This window comes from Erinaceus europaeus, chromosome 2 (assembly GCF_950295315.1).
Source record: "Erinaceus europaeus chromosome 2, mEriEur2.1, whole genome shotgun sequence".
NCBI classification, from domain to species: Eukaryota; Metazoa; Chordata; class Mammalia; order Eulipotyphla; family Erinaceidae; genus Erinaceus; species Erinaceus europaeus.
In genome coordinates this window covers 44,268,593-44,283,642 of record NC_080163.1, presented here as the reverse complement: position 1 = coordinate 44,283,642, position 15,050 = coordinate 44,268,593, and the positions used below count along the sequence as shown (strand labels likewise).

At 44.4% G+C, this 15,050-nt stretch overlaps 3 protein-coding genes across 4 annotated transcripts in view; 1 reads left to right on the top strand and 2 right to left on the bottom strand.

Moving 5' to 3' along the window:
• UBE2D2 (ubiquitin conjugating enzyme E2 D2) overlaps nucleotides 1–5,524 on the bottom strand; it is a 53,561-nt gene extending 48,037 nt beyond the window's left edge. The window contains exon 1 of the mRNA XM_060179226.1: nucleotides 5,087–5,524. Coding sequence (XP_060035209.1) covers nucleotides 5,087–5,110 — 24 coding nt within the window. The 5' untranslated portion in view covers nucleotides 5,111–5,524. The remainder of the gene's footprint in view (nucleotides 1–5,086) is intronic.
• PFDN1 (prefoldin subunit 1) overlaps nucleotides 1–15,050 on the top strand; it is a 964,801-nt gene that overhangs the window by 914,249 nt on the left and 35,502 nt on the right. The gene's annotated exons all lie outside the window — the stretch shown is intronic.
• On the bottom strand, nucleotides 12,134–12,637 carry LOC107522241 (large ribosomal subunit protein eL39-like). The gene has a single exon (XM_060186402.1). The coding sequence runs from the start codon at nucleotides 12,611–12,613 to the stop codon at nucleotides 12,458–12,460; it is 156 nt and encodes a 51-aa protein (XP_060042385.1). The 5' UTR covers nucleotides 12,614–12,637; the 3' UTR covers nucleotides 12,134–12,457.

The window sequence follows — 15,050 nt, the reverse complement described above, 5'->3', positions numbered from 1 at the left end:
TAAACTTTTAATTTTAATTCATATATTAAACTGCTGCCTACTGACCCACCAAAAATGTGTGTATGTTTAACCTGGTCACCAAAATTTGGACTTATGCCTTCCCTTTTTTTTTCTCCTTTTGTTGCCCTTGTTGTTTATCTTTGCTGTGGTTATTATTGTTGTTGTTGCATAGGGCATAGAGAAATGGAGAGAGGAGGGGAAGACAGAGAGGGGAGAGAAAGATAGATACCTGCAGACCTTCACTTGTGAAGCCTCCCCGGCAGGTGGGAAACCAGGGGCTTGAACCCGTATCCCTAAGGCAGTCCTTGTGCTTTGCGCCACTTGCACTTAACCTGCTGCACGGCCCCCTGCCTTCCTTTTTTTTTTTCTAAAGGAGCATCTGACAACACTACCCTCACAGATCCTAGCATTACCAACATCTGGAGAAGCCTGGTAGGAGCTGCCCTCTTTTGATAGAACATGCAATTTCCAGTTCCTTCCAATTATCTGCTCACTTTGGTTACTTGCCTGGCCTGTATAGCCCTCACAATTTAAAATCTTAATTTTACTGAGAATTTAGGTGGATTTTTGCAGTTGGTGGTGGTGTCTCTTGATAGATCTTAAAAGAGGCCAGAAGCCAGCCATATGTATTTTTTAAAATCAAAGCATTGATCAGCTCTGGGTTATGGTGGTGTGGGGAATTGAACCTGGGACTTTGACATGCCAGGCATGAGACTATCTGCATAACCATCATGCTATCTACCCCCCCCACCATAAAAAATTCTTTATCACAGAAATACAATAAATCAAGTGATAATTCTAGCATTAAAGCTATATATAGGGAGTCAGGCAGTAGCTCACTGGGTTAAGCACAGGTGGCACAAAGCTCAAGAACCAGCGTAAGAATCCCAGTTTGAGCCCCTGGCTCCCCACCTGCAGGGGGGTCACTTCACAAGTGGTGAAGCAGGTCTGCAGGTGTCTTTATCTCCCCCTCTCTGTCTTCCCCTCCTCTCTCCATTTCTCTCCGTCCTAACATCAACAACAACAACAATAAAAAAAAAGGGCGGGTGGGGGTGACAGCATAATGGTTATGCAAACAGACTCTCATGCCTGAGGCTCCTAAGTCCCAGGTTCAATCCCCCACGCCACCATAAGCCAGAGGTGAGCAGTGCTCTGGTGTGTCCATGTGTGTCTCTCTCTCTGCATCTCTCTCTCAAAAATAAAAAAATTTAAAAAAACAAGGGCAACAAAAGGGAAAATAAATAAAAGAATTTAAAAAAAACCCCAAAAAACAGCAAGGGTAACAAAAGGGAAAATAAATATAAAAATAAAATAAAGCTATTTATAACAAATGTTAACTATAAGGTTGTAGGAAAGGTCATGACAAGTTTGCACAGAAAAGCACAACATCACTTTTCCAACAACCCAATATAATGAGCAAGATACCATTAAAATGTATAAAACAGGTTAAGTGCAGGTGGCGCAAAGCACAAGGACCAGCTTAAGGATCCCAGTTCAAGCCCCCAGCTCCCTCCCTGCAAGAGGAGTCACTTCACAGGTGGTAAAGCAGGTCTGCAGGTGTCTATCTCCCCCTCCCCTGTCCATTTCTCTCTGTCCTATCCAACAAAGAGGACATTAATAACAATGACAATAATAACTACAATAAAACAAGAATAGCAACAAAAGGGAATAAATTTTTAAAAAGTGTATAAAACACTTTACTGATAAAGAGTATCCTAATTCTGGGGACAGGAGTAGATAGCATAATGGTTATGCAAACAGACTCTTATGCCTGAGGCTCTGAAGTCCCAGGTTCAATCCCCTGCACCACCATAAGCCAGGGCCGAGCAGTGTTCTGGTTAAAAATAAAAAGAGTATCCTAATTCTGGTCTGCAATTCTTCAAAGAATCAAGATACTGTCTTTTACTCTTCCTTGTAATAAAGACAATCACCCTTAATTTCAATATTGTGACATTCAAGAGCACCTAAAATTTTCCTGTATTTGCTGAACAAAAGGGGGAGAAAAAAGTAAGTGTAAAAGGTCTCTGATTAACCAGAGACCACACAGTTCAGAGCATATTAAGCCCTCTTCACATAGAGCCTACTGGATCTTATTTTAGACATCATTTTAATAAGCTCTGTGATCTGGTTTCCCAGCCCACAACAGATGAGATGCAGCCAACTGGAAAAGGGTGGTGGTGGGGAGGTTCTGTTAGAAGCAGACACTCTAAGCATCAAAATCAAAGCTGCAAACATACAAAGTCAGCAGAAAACCTCAAAATATAGAAGGCAGAGACCATTTAGTATAGATACAAATAGTCTCAGAGTTTACCAGTCCTTTGCATATAACTATGTTGGATGTTCACAATGATCCTCTAAGTTATTCCATTAATGCAGAGATTTTTTACTATGTTAAAATAAAAAGCTTTTTCCAAAAAGGACATGGCATTTAAAGAACAGTCAAAACTGAAAACATTATTTCCTCTTGTCAAATAACAAGATACCGAATTGATATATGTAAACTTTTTGTTCTTAGTAAAACTCATTAGAACCCAAATACAGCAGTTCATGATCCATAAAGGTCAAAGGGTATTTAATTAGAATTATTTTTTTCCCACGCACCTGGTTAAGCACACACATTACAGTACGCAAGGATCCGGGTTCAAGTCCCTGGTCCTCACCTGCAGGGGGAAAGCTTCACGAGTGGTGAAGCAGATTCTGCAGGTTTCTCTGTCTCTCTTCTGCACTATTCCCCCTCCCCTCACAATTTCTCTGTCTCTGTTCAAAATCAATAAAGATAAAAAATTTAAAAAAGAATTATTTTTTCCCAAAGAATTATAATTGAGAAAGTTTGATATTAAGTAATTCTGGGGGGGGGGGGATATTATTGTAAGACAAATAGAACCTACAGAACAAATGAAACTTACTTTTTAAATATTTATTTCCTTTTGTTGCCCTTGTTTTATTGTTGTAGTCGTTGGATAGCACAGAGAGAAATGGTGAAAGTAGAGGAAGACAGAGAGAGGGTAGAGAAAGACACCTGCAGACCTGCTTCACGCTTTGTGAAGTGACTCCCCTGTAGGTGAGGAGCTGGGCGCTGGAACCGGGATCCTTACACCAGTTTTGCACCACCTGCGCTTAACCCGCTGCGCTACCGCCATGAAACTTACTCTTATCTAGTTAAGACTGCAGTCAACTTCAGTTGGTACAACACAAAAACTTTGAAAATGAACATTCTCTTTTCACACATATTGAATAGTACCCCAAAGGTGAACTTTTAAGTCATATTCTGAGGAAAGTTAACATTTAGGTAATTTGCTGTCGTTTTATCTCTTTGAACACAGCCCTGCTCAGCTCTGGTAGTGCCAGGGACTGAACCTGGAACTTCTGGTGAGGTATATCAGACTGCTTCGTAAATCACTATACTATTTCCTAAAAGCCTTTTTATATTTACTTTACTAATGAGAGACACACAAATACACACAATCGCTCTATGTGAAGCCCGGGTGCAAATTCAGTACTTCATACTTGAAGATTCAACACCTCACATCCACTGTGCCCAGGTTTCTCCCGAAAAGTCTTAAAAAGTACACATACTTGTCTATTTGGATGACCATTTTTCAGTGTGTTCCTGCCCCCTTAAAAACAGTTCGAGATAACTTTTGATTAACATTCAAGCTTCTTTTAACTATCTACTTCATTTTAATACAAGATTTACATGGAAGTTTGCCCTTTTCAACCTAAGTCCAAATTAAGAGGCGGCGGTAAGGATCTAATTTACAGTAACCACTCGAATTAATTCCGCATTAGAAATCTCTTAATCAAGACAAAAATGAGAACCAACTGCTAAATTGAGGCGTTTAATTCATCCGACAATAGGCATTTTCACTGAGTATTTAAGTCAAGGTAAAGTTTGGTTCTCTTCCTCCTGTATTTCAACCACCTTTCAGAGTGAACAGACGATAATCCTGGCATCTACTTCTTACTAAGTGGTTTAATACGGCCTAAGGCAAAAATCACTAGTCGTGATTCCCCATTTTCCCCATTTCTAAGAAGAAAACATAGTGAGAGGCACAAAGAGGCTGGGGGTGGGGAGACCTGAAACTTAAGCCAAACCTCTAGTCTAAATGCCATGTTAGGCAAACCTCTGTATAGATTCACGAAAGGAGCAACTCTGCATCTCAGAAGAGCACAGGAATCCTAATGGGGAAAACTAGCAAGATCCTTTCTAAATCTCCCCAATTTAAGCGTTAACTCCAAAAATAGCACTGAATTTGAGCGTTAAAACCCATTCTATTAAGAACCTGCAAGAGAAAAACTTTGTGCAATTGCTTTCTTTTCGAACTTTGTGTTAATTTCTTCAGTGGTTCCCAATGTTCTTGCTCTCTCCTCGCCCATTTAACAGCTTTCCCGTTCGACTCTCATCTGCAAAACTTAAGTGTTATAGTTTCTGACTACATTTAGCAACCTCAGGGAACAAACCTCTCTTCGACTTCCCTTCCCCCCACCCTCCGTCGAGTCTTTTAAAAAATCTTTTCATTTCTGAACTTCACATTCTTAACAGTTGCTGTTAACAGTGGGCCGAAGCGTAGGGCCGCCGAGAGATAAGAGAAGTCGAGAGGGACTTGGGGATGGGACAAAAAGGCTCCTTCCTCCGTCGGCCTGGGCGGTGGGCCCCGCGCGCGGGCGGTTCTGCCGCGCGGAGGCGGGGGGGGGGGGGGGCACGGAGCCCTTTCGACCTCGGTCGAGCAGGCCAGGCCGCTCGACGCCGCGGCCGGGCCAGACAATGGCCGTCCAGCACTAGAGTCCCGGGCCGGAGAGAGAGGCCCCGGGCCTCCGCACCACGCGGGGCCTCGAAGGCCGCCGGGGAGGTACGCTGAGCGGGCGAGCGCACCTCCGGCCTGAGCGCGGGCTGCGCGCCCGGGCCTCCGCAGGCGCCATCACTGGGAGTGGGGTGTGAATGCCGCCCGGAGGAGGCAGCGCCCGCGGCCCGCTCCGACCAGGCCGCGGCGGCGGCGGCGGAGGCGGCGGCAGCGGCAGCGGCGGGAAGCGCAGGCCGCGGCCTTCTCGGCGGGCCCGTCCCCGCGGCCGACCTCCGGCGGCTTACCTTATGGATTCTCTTCAGAGCCATCGTGGAAGGCGGGTGGCGGCGGCCCCCGGGGCGGGGACGGGGGCAGGGGAGGGACGGGGAAGGGGCGAGGGGGCGCGAGGCCGCCTCGGTGATCGCGGGTCGATGGGAGAAGATGGGGAGTTCGGGTCCGGCAGGACTGGCTGAGGGCCGGGGCCCACTTGGCTCCTGAGGCTGCCGCAGCGGTCACCGCATCACCCGGCGGCGGCCCCTTTATGCGCTGCCGCCCGAGCCGCCGCCGCTGCCGCCGCCGCCGCCGCCGCCGCCGTAGCTGCCTCTTTCGACCAAAGCTCAGCGCCGCCTCCTCAGCCGCCGTGGATCCCTCCGCCGGGGAGCGAGCGCCCAAGCCTCGGGCTCGGCCGGCGCCTCTGGGTCGGACAGCCGGAGGGACTGGCTGCTGCAGGTGGACCGAGGGACGCGCGGGCGGGCGGGCGAGCGGGCGGGCAGGCGGGAGGGCGGGCCGGGCCGCCGGGGTGGGGCCGCCTGAGCGCGGGGTGGGCCCAGGCCGAGGGGCCGGTCGGGAGGCGAGGGGATTGGCGGGCCAGGGGAGAGAGGGCCGGGTCGCGCCGGCGGCGGAGGGATACGGGCCGCCCCTGTGAGTATCTTACACGCCGTCGCTGCCACCGAGATGACGCCGCGAAGCGCAGGGAGATCTCGCGAGAGATCCCGGCTGCTTAAGCTCATCGACCCCTGAGACCGGAGCTTCGGGTTCCCCTGGCCTGTCTTCTTAAGTCAATAAAAGTTGTACAGCGAACATCTTCCAGATCATTTGACCGTCCTCATGGCACAAACTGACCCCTGCATGAGCACTTAGGCCCATTACAGCCTTCCTGAAGTAGGAAGGGACTTGTCCAAGGTCATACCGCTCCACAGAGCAAAAGCGAGACTTCCTTTAAAGTGCTGGCCCCATCGGACCTGTTCCAGAAGCCACGTGGCAACAGCCTGGCACCTGCTGTGAATGAATTTAGATTAAGAACAAGACCATATCTGGATGTCTGTTGCCCATTGACATGCCAGTCAGTCTTAAAAGGTGTTCAGACCCAGTTCTGCTCGGGAAGCTATTACAAGGGGAGCTGTAATAAAAAGCACTGTACCAATAAGCTCAGAAAAACAAAACATAACAACAACAAAAAAAAACTCTTGAGCAGCTCTAGTAGTTAACAGCCCATCTCGTGGTATGCATGAACATCAGGATAATCTAGAAAACCTGGTTTTTTTTTTTTTTTTTGTAAAAGTAAAAAAGTTAAACCACTGAGCTATGACTGTGTGTGGTAGCTCTACCAAGAAGAGCGAATATTAAAAACAGACCTGGTCTGGGAAGTTCTAATTATCTGGCTAGAGACACTTACAAGGGATAATAATCAGGAATGCTTTCCGGGGAATTGATGTCCAAATTCTCATGTCCACTTTAAGGTTTACTAATTCTAGAAATGTATTTTTATGTATCAAGAAAGAAGCCTAAAGACTTCATTGATTCTAAACTGGGTTTAGAGAGGAGAAAACTAAAGGGACAGGGAGATGGCTGTACAATTAAAATCCTTTGTCACATACCAAGGGCCTGGGTTTGAGTTCTAGCACCACATGAAATGACAGAGTGATGTTCTGGTCTCCTTCTTTCTCAAAAAGGGAGTGATTACAGCCCCTTTCTTTCAAAAGTCCCCTTTAGGTCAGTGACAGCACTCCTACTGCCTCACATAATGAATAGAGAAGACTGGACCAAGGCCTTTGTGGTGCCAGTGATTACAAGCAAAGAAAACGATAGTCATCTATGGTGGGCATGTCTGACATAAAAGGTGAAGAGGAGCATTTTACAGCCTTGGATCTTTACTTCCTAAGAAATTTCATGGGAGGGAGCCGGGCAGTGGCACAGCGGGTTAAGCGCAAATGGTGGAAAGCACGCCCTACTAGTCTCAGGATCCCGGTTGGAGCCACTCCCGCCCCCACCTGAATAGGGTTCCCTTCACAGATGGTGAAAGCAGGTTTGCAGGTGTCTATCTTTCTCTCCTCCTCTCTGTCTTCCCTTCCTCTCTCCATTTCTCTCTGTCCTATCCAACAACAACGACAGCAGTAACAACAATAATAAGCAACAACAATGATGATAAACAACAAGGGCAACAAAAGTGGAAAAAAAAAAGTACCATGGGAGTGGTACAAAAATGACCATTGGGGAATTGGGCTGTAGCGCAGCACGTTAAGGGCAGGTGGCACAAAGCACAAGGACCGGCATAAGGATCCCGGTTCGAACTCCCCACCTGCAGGGGAGTCGCTTCACAGGCGGTGAAGCAGGTCTGCAGGTGTCTTTCTCTCCCCCTCTCTGTCTTCCCCTCCTCTCTCCATTTCTCTCTGTCCTATCCAACAACGACAACAACAATAATAACTACAACAATAAAACAACAAGGGCAACAAAAGGGAATAAATAGATAAAATAAATAAAAAATGAATAAAATATTTTTTAAAAAAAGACCATTGGTCAGATTTTTAAGCTTTTTTCTTCAACAGTAACTTTTGGGGGACCGGGATATAGCTCACCCAGAGAACATACATCCTGTTCTGCATGAGGCCCTGCTGGATACAAACCCTAGTACTACATGGAAATACCATGGGTGGGGGGCATGGAGAGAGAGAGATAACCAGAGTACTACTACAACATATGTGGAGCTAGAGATCAAACTCAAGACCTCATGCATGCAAATTCTTATTTTATTTTATTATTTTATTTTATTTTTAACCAGAACACTGCTCAGCTCTGGTTTATGGTGGTGCAAACCTGGGACTTCAAAGGCTCAGGCATGAGAATCTCTTTTCATAGCCATTATGCTATCTATCCCTGCCCTTTTTCTTCTCCTTTTTTTTCTTTTTTTCATTGCCACCAGGTTTATCACTGGGGCTCAGTGCCTGCAAAATGAATCCACCTATCCTTGCAGCCTTTTCTTTCTTTATGTTTCTTTTCTTTCTTTCTTTTTTTTTTTTTTTTATCAGAGTACTGCTCAGCTCTGGCTTATGGTGATGTAGGGGATTGAACCTGGGACTTTGGAGACTCAGACATGAGAGTCTCTTCACATAACCATTATGCTAACCATCCCTGCTCTTTTTTTCCTTTTTTCTCTCTCTTTCTTTCTTTTTTTATAGGACAGAAATTGAGGGAGAGAGACAGAGAGACACCAGCAGTGCTTCCTTCACTGCTCATGTGCTCTTGAAGCTTCTCCCTGCAGGTAGGGACATGCAAATTCTTCACTCTATCACTAAGCTACCTCTTGGGCCACCCAGTAATGTACTTTAAACAATAAGCAATGGGGGTCAGGCAGTAGCGCCACGGATTAAGCACACATGGAGCGAAGCCCAAGGACCAGTGTAAGGATCCAGGTTTGAGCCCCGGGCTCCCCACCTGCAGGGGGGTCTCTTCACGGGTGGTGAAGCAGGTCTGCAGGTGTCTATCTTTCTCTCCCTCTCTCTGTCTTCCCCTCCTCTCTTGATTTCTCTCTGTCCTATCCAACAACAAAAACAGCAATGACAACAACAATAATAATGGCAACAACAAGGGTAACAACAAGAGCAACGAATTGGGAAAAATGGCTTCCAGGAGCAGTGGATTCGTGATGATGTCACCGAGCCACAGCAATAACCCTAGAGGTAATAATAATAATAATAAATTAAGCAATATTGGGTCTGAGTGCACATGTTACAAATGTACAAGGAACTGAGTTCAAGCCCCTGGTCCCTACCTACCTGCAGATGGAAAGCTTTGTGAGTTGAGAAGCAGTGCTGCAGATCTCTCTCTCCTTCTCAATCTCCCCCTGCCCTCTTGATTTCTCTCTGTCTATCTAACAAATAAATACAATATTCTAGGGGGTCGGGCGGTGGCGCAGTGGGTTAAGCGCATGTGGCGCAAAGCGCAGGGACCGGAGTAAGGATCCCGGTTCGAGCCCCCGGCTCCCCACCTGCAGGGGAGTCGCTTCACAGGCGGTGAAGCAGGTCTGCAGGTGTCTATCTTTCTCTCCCCCTCTCTGTCTTCCCCTCCTCTCTCCATTTCTCTCTGTCCTATCCAACAACGAATTGCGTCAACAAGGGCAATAATAATAACCACAACGAAGCTACAACAAGGGCAACAAAAGGGGGAAAAAAATGGCCTCCAGGAGTGGTGGATTCATGGTGCAGGCAAGCAATAACCCTGGAGGAGGAAAAAAAAAATACAATATTCTAAAAAAATAAATAAGCCTTATAAAATAAACAATATATGAGTTTTCTTTTGACCATAAACATTTTTAGTGCATTTTGATGACTACATACTCAATGTTTGTTTGTTTAACATTTTTATTTACTTATTATTAGATAGAGGCAGAGAAATTGAGGGGGGAGAGGAGATAGGGAGGGAAAGAGGCAGAGAGACACCTGCAGCCCTGCTTCACCATTTGTGAAGCTTTCCCCCTACAGGTGGGGACCAGGGGCTTGAATCTGGGTCCTTGTGTACTATGTGTGTGCTTAACCAGATGTGCCACCACCAGTTTTGTTTTGTTTTTTATTTATTTACCAGAGCACTGATCAGCTCTGGCTTATGACGGTGCAGGGGACTGAACCTGGGATTTTGGAGCCTCAGGCACGAGAGAGACTTTGCATAACCATTATGCTATCTACCCCCAATTACTACATATTCTACCAAGTAAATTTAACATATTTATTTAACTGATCACATTTGGGAGGTATTTGAGTTATTTCAAAAAAATTTTAAGCATTCAAAATGTTTATGATAGCAAGGCAGGATTTGGGGTTAGATTAAAAGAGAAAAAGATTACTCAATCGAATAAGTACTGTTTGCAATTTATTATATTCTTTGTAACAGTAGGAAGCTTTTCTGTATCAGAAATAATTTTCTTAACTTCAATGCATTATGCATGTGATGTCTGGAAGATGTTATCTAAAAACTGAGACAAAAAGAAAACTTCTACAAAGAAAAAGGAAGAAAAAAGTTCAGACCTGTCAACACCTATGCCTAACAGAGAAGCAATTACAGAAGCCAGACCTACCTTCTGCACCCTCAAAGAGAGTCTTTGTTCATACTCCTAGAGGGGGAGAAATGTTGGGGGAAGATAAGTAGAGGGCTCTGAAACCCAGTGCCATCAGGATCCAGAGAGAGAAGAAAAAAGAAAAAAAACCCATCTGCAGGGGGAAAACTTCATGAGTGGTGAAGCATGGCTGCAGGTGAATCTCTGTCTCTCTCCTTCTCTATCTCCCTCTCCCCCTCTCAATTTCTCTATGTCTCTATCTAATAAATCAACACAATATTTTATTTTTTAATTTTTTTACAATATTTTAAAAAAGAAAAAAAGGGGGCTCGAACCCCGGCTCCCCACCTGCAGGGGTTCACTTCATAAGCAGTGAAGCAGGTCTGCAGGTGTCTATCTTTCTCTCCCCCTCTCTGTCTTTCCTTACTCTCTCGATTTCTCTCTGTCCTATTCAACAACAGCAGCAGCAGTGGCAACAATAACAATAACAACAACACATGTGGTGTAAAGCTCAAGGACCGGTATAAAGATCCCAGTTTGAGCCCCCGACTCCCCACCTGCAAGGGAGTAGCTTCATAAGTGGTGAAGCAGGTCTGTAGGTGTCTATCTTTCTCTCCCCGGTCTCTGTCTTCCCCATCTCTCTCCATTTCTCTCTGTCCTATCCAATAACAATATCAATAACAATAATAACTACAACAATAAAACAACAAGGGCAACAAAAGGGGATAAATAAATATTTTTTAATAAATAAATATTTTTAAAAATTTTCTAAAAAAAAAACAACAACAACTAGGGCAACAACAGGGACAACAAAATGGAAAAAATGGCCTCCAGGAGCAGAGGATTTGTAGTGCAGGCACCGAGCCCCAGCAATAACCCTGGAGGCAAAAGAAAAAAGAAAAAAGGAAAGACATTCAGAAGTGGTAATAAATGTAGCTGTGACTTAAAATGGAAGAGAAGGCAGGACCATAGGGGAAGAATGGGGAAAATAGATAGATAGATAGATAGATAGACAGATAAACAGATAGTTATAAAAATAATAGTCAACCTATATCTGTGACCTTGGGAGAATCACTGCAGTTTTCTAATGGAGGGAATGGGGACACAGAACTCTGGTGGTGGGAATAATGTGGAGTTGTCACCCTATTTTGTAATTTTTTAAATCACTAGTAAAAAAAAAGTAGTATACATATAATTTGTATATAAATATATTATATAAATAAGCACACACACAAAAAGATTTAGGGAGTTTCCTGGGAGGTGGTATAGTGCTTAAGGTGTTGGATTTTCAAGCATGTGCCAGAGTGATGCTCTGGTTTTCTCTCTCATAAATAAATAAAAATTAAAAAAAAACATTTAGGGGTCTTCGGTGATTCGCCTAGTAGTACAGCTTACCATGCATAACATACTGGTTTCAAGTCTCTGGCCCCTCCTGCAGGAGGTAGCTTCACAAACAGTAGAGCATTGCCCTGGGTGTCTCTCTTTCTACCTCCCCCTTCTCCCCCCATCCTCTACTTCTCTGCTGCTATTATAAAAGAAAAAAATAAAAAATAAAAAAGTTACCAAGAACTGTGGATTGCACCAATCCTCAGCAGTAACCCTGGTGAACAAAAACAAACAAACAAGCCCTGTTATTTGTTAATTAAAAAGGAGAGAGAATGAATCAGAGCATCACTCTGGTGCCAGAGATCAAACTCTGGAACTCATATCATCCATTCTAGTGCTTTAGCCACAGTACTAAGATTTTCTGTTTGCTTTATGTGGTGCCAGGGCTTCATACATGCAACAGTACTATTCCTTGGATTGATTTTCTTCTTATTATTTATTTATAAAATTGTTTTTATTTGAGAAGCTCAGTCCTTATGTATATATGATTTAACCTTTCTGGTCATTTTTTGTCATCCAGATAGAAACAAAGAGATAGAGACACCACAGCACAGGTACCCTAGTACTTCTGTGGCTTGAACCTGGGTCATGTGTATGGTGAGGCATGCACCCTACTAGGTGAGCTATTTCCTTGGCCCATCATTCTTATTTTAGAGAGAGGAAGGGGAGAGAGACAGAAAGGAGGGAGAGACAGCAGAGTACCCCTCTACCCTCCATGGAACTCATTCAGTGGTACGCACGGTGTTTCCCATGTGGTGCTGGCATCAGAGCCTTGTGTAGTGGTTAAGTATTTTATTTTATTTTATTTTTTGAATAGCTCACATATTTATTATTACTGAGTCAGGTGACAGGAAGAGATACAAGGCCGAGTGGGGTCCTAATCAAGTGTGCAAGACAACAGTGCTTCACTCAAAATACTAGCAGTCTATCCCAGTATAAACATGTGCGCATCTTAGAGGAATCCTTATAGACCGAGCTTTGTTCTTCTCCAGTGTCTCCTCTTGGAGTTGTACCTGGTCTTATTGCCAGTTTTCATCTGAATCCACTGAGGAATAGGATAGTTCTGCTTTTGCTTCTTAGCCAGGAAGCACTTGATTCTGAAAGTCTTGTGGGAAGACATGGCGAGGACAAGTCAGTCCGCCACCACGATTGTGGAGAAAAGGAGAGAAACTTATTTTATTTTATATAGAGACAAGGAGAGGGGTGGGGAGCGAGAAGGAAAAAGAGACCACATTACCCTTCAATTTGGTAAGTACTGGACTTGAACTTTGATCATGCACATGGCAAAGCAACACACTATTCAACTGAGCTATCCAGGCATGTGCTTTATGAGGTGAATTATCTCCCACATTCTGGGACTAGTTTTCATAGCTATGATTGACATTTTGGACTTTGTCACACTCAAGCTCAAACTTCTTGCCTTTGAATACATGTGAGGTTTGACATAGTTGGGCAGGGTCCACCTTGTAAAACATTTCAAAGAACAGGAAACAGAATGGTGTCACAGCCTTGGGGGTGTGGTTGTGGGGATTCTGGGCGAGCTAGTTGAAGGGGAGGCTCTTACTCCAGGCCTTAGCATGAAGCTGCAGGTGTGGCTCAGCTTACTCAGTACACACACCTTCAGCTTGGTCACCACCTGGACAGACACATCATCTGCTATAATCCCTACAACCTCTGTTGTTTGGTTCTCTCCAGTCAGGAATATCCATTTTCCAGACCATCTGAGAAAAAGACAGAGGTGGCTGGTTGGTTTGATTTTTGAACAACCACTTCAGCATAAACTGATTAACAGTAGAGATGGTTCTTCTGGCTAGAAACCTGTGCAGCTTGACCAACACACTTATGCAGTTTTCCTGGCTCTTGGGTTCCTTGCATCAAAACTGTTTTTGTTATGACAGATGTCAACTCCTGGGTTGGCACCTTCTGCTTATCCAGGTCTGGAAAGCTCAATTTTTTACTATTAAACATATTGCTAGAGAATGAGGAAATACAACAGCTCAACTGGCAGAGCATCAGACTTGTGTACCTAAGGCCCCCTCGCACTGCATGTACCAGGATGGTGCTCTGCCTTCTCTTTGTGAAAATAGTTTGATAATAAGTTCTGCATCTTTAATAAAATAGGTTATATTTCCTTTCTTTTTTTTCTTTCTTTCTTCTCTGTCTCATCGAAAACTAACTAGTTATTGTGGTCCAGGAGGTGGCAACATAGATAAAGCATTTAGCTCTCAAGCATGAGGTCCTGAGTTCACTCCCTGGAAGCACATGTACCAGAGTGAATGTTTGGTTCTTTCTCTCTCTCCTCCTAACTTTCTCATAAATAAATAAAATCTTAGAAAAAAATTGGGGGCCGGGTGAGGCACACATAGTGAGAAGCACAAAGACTAGCATTAGGATGCCGGTTCAAGCCCCTTGCTCTCCACCTGCAGGGGACTCCTTTTGCAAGAGGTGAAGCAGGTCTGCAGATGTCATTTTTCTCTCCCCCTCTCTGTCTTCCTCTCTTCTCTCAGCTTCTCTCTGTCCTAAATAACAATAACAGCAACAACAACAGTGGAAAAAAGATGGCCACCAGGAGCAGTGGATTCATAGTGCAGGCACTGAGCCCCTATTATAACCCTGGAGGCAAAATATAAAAATAATAAAATAGGGAGTCGGGCAGTAGCACAGTGTGTTAAGCTCAAGGACCAGCATAAGGGTCCTGGTTTGAGCCCCCAGCTCCCTACCTGCAGCAGGGGAGTCACTTCACAGGCAGTGAAGCAGGTCTGCAGGTATTTATCTTTCTCTCCCCTCTGTCTTCTCCTCCTCTCTCGATTTCTCTCTGTCCAATCTAACATTGATGAAATCAATAAGAACAACAGTAATATATATATATATGGAGAGAGAGAGACTGGCCCAGAGGGGTGCAGTGGATAAGACATTGAACTTTCAAGCATAAAGCCTGGAGCTGGGTCCTTGACATGTATGCCAGAGTAGTGTGCTGTTTCTCTCTCTCATTAATAAATAAATCTTGCTATAGTGGATTTCCTATTGTTAGTCTTTGTTAAACTCTAAGAGTGCTTCTCTAGGGTAAACTTCTAGAAGGGAAACTGCTACGTCAAAGGATAATCAGATTTTAATCTGTCCTTATAAGGGATAGAAGCTTATAATTTTCTTGTAATATCTTTATCAGATTTTCCTATCAAGGTTGTTCTGACTATGCAAATTAGTGTTTCCTCCTCCATGTTCTTAAATAGTTTGTGTAGTATTGTTATTTATTTATTTTTTAATATTTCTTTATTCCCTTTTGTTGCCCTTTTTTGTTGTTATTGTTGTTATAGTTATTATAGATGTCATCATTGTTGGATAGGACAGAAAGAAATGGAGAGAGGAAGGGAAGACATAGAGGAGGAGAGAAAGATAGACACCTGCAGACCTGCTTCACTGCTTGTGAAGTGACTCCCCTGCAGGTGGGGAGCTGGGAGCTCGAACTGGAATCTTTATGCAGGTCCTTGAGCTTTGTGCCACCTGTGCTTAACCCGCTGCACTACTGCCCGACTCCCATATTGTTATTTTTTATCTTG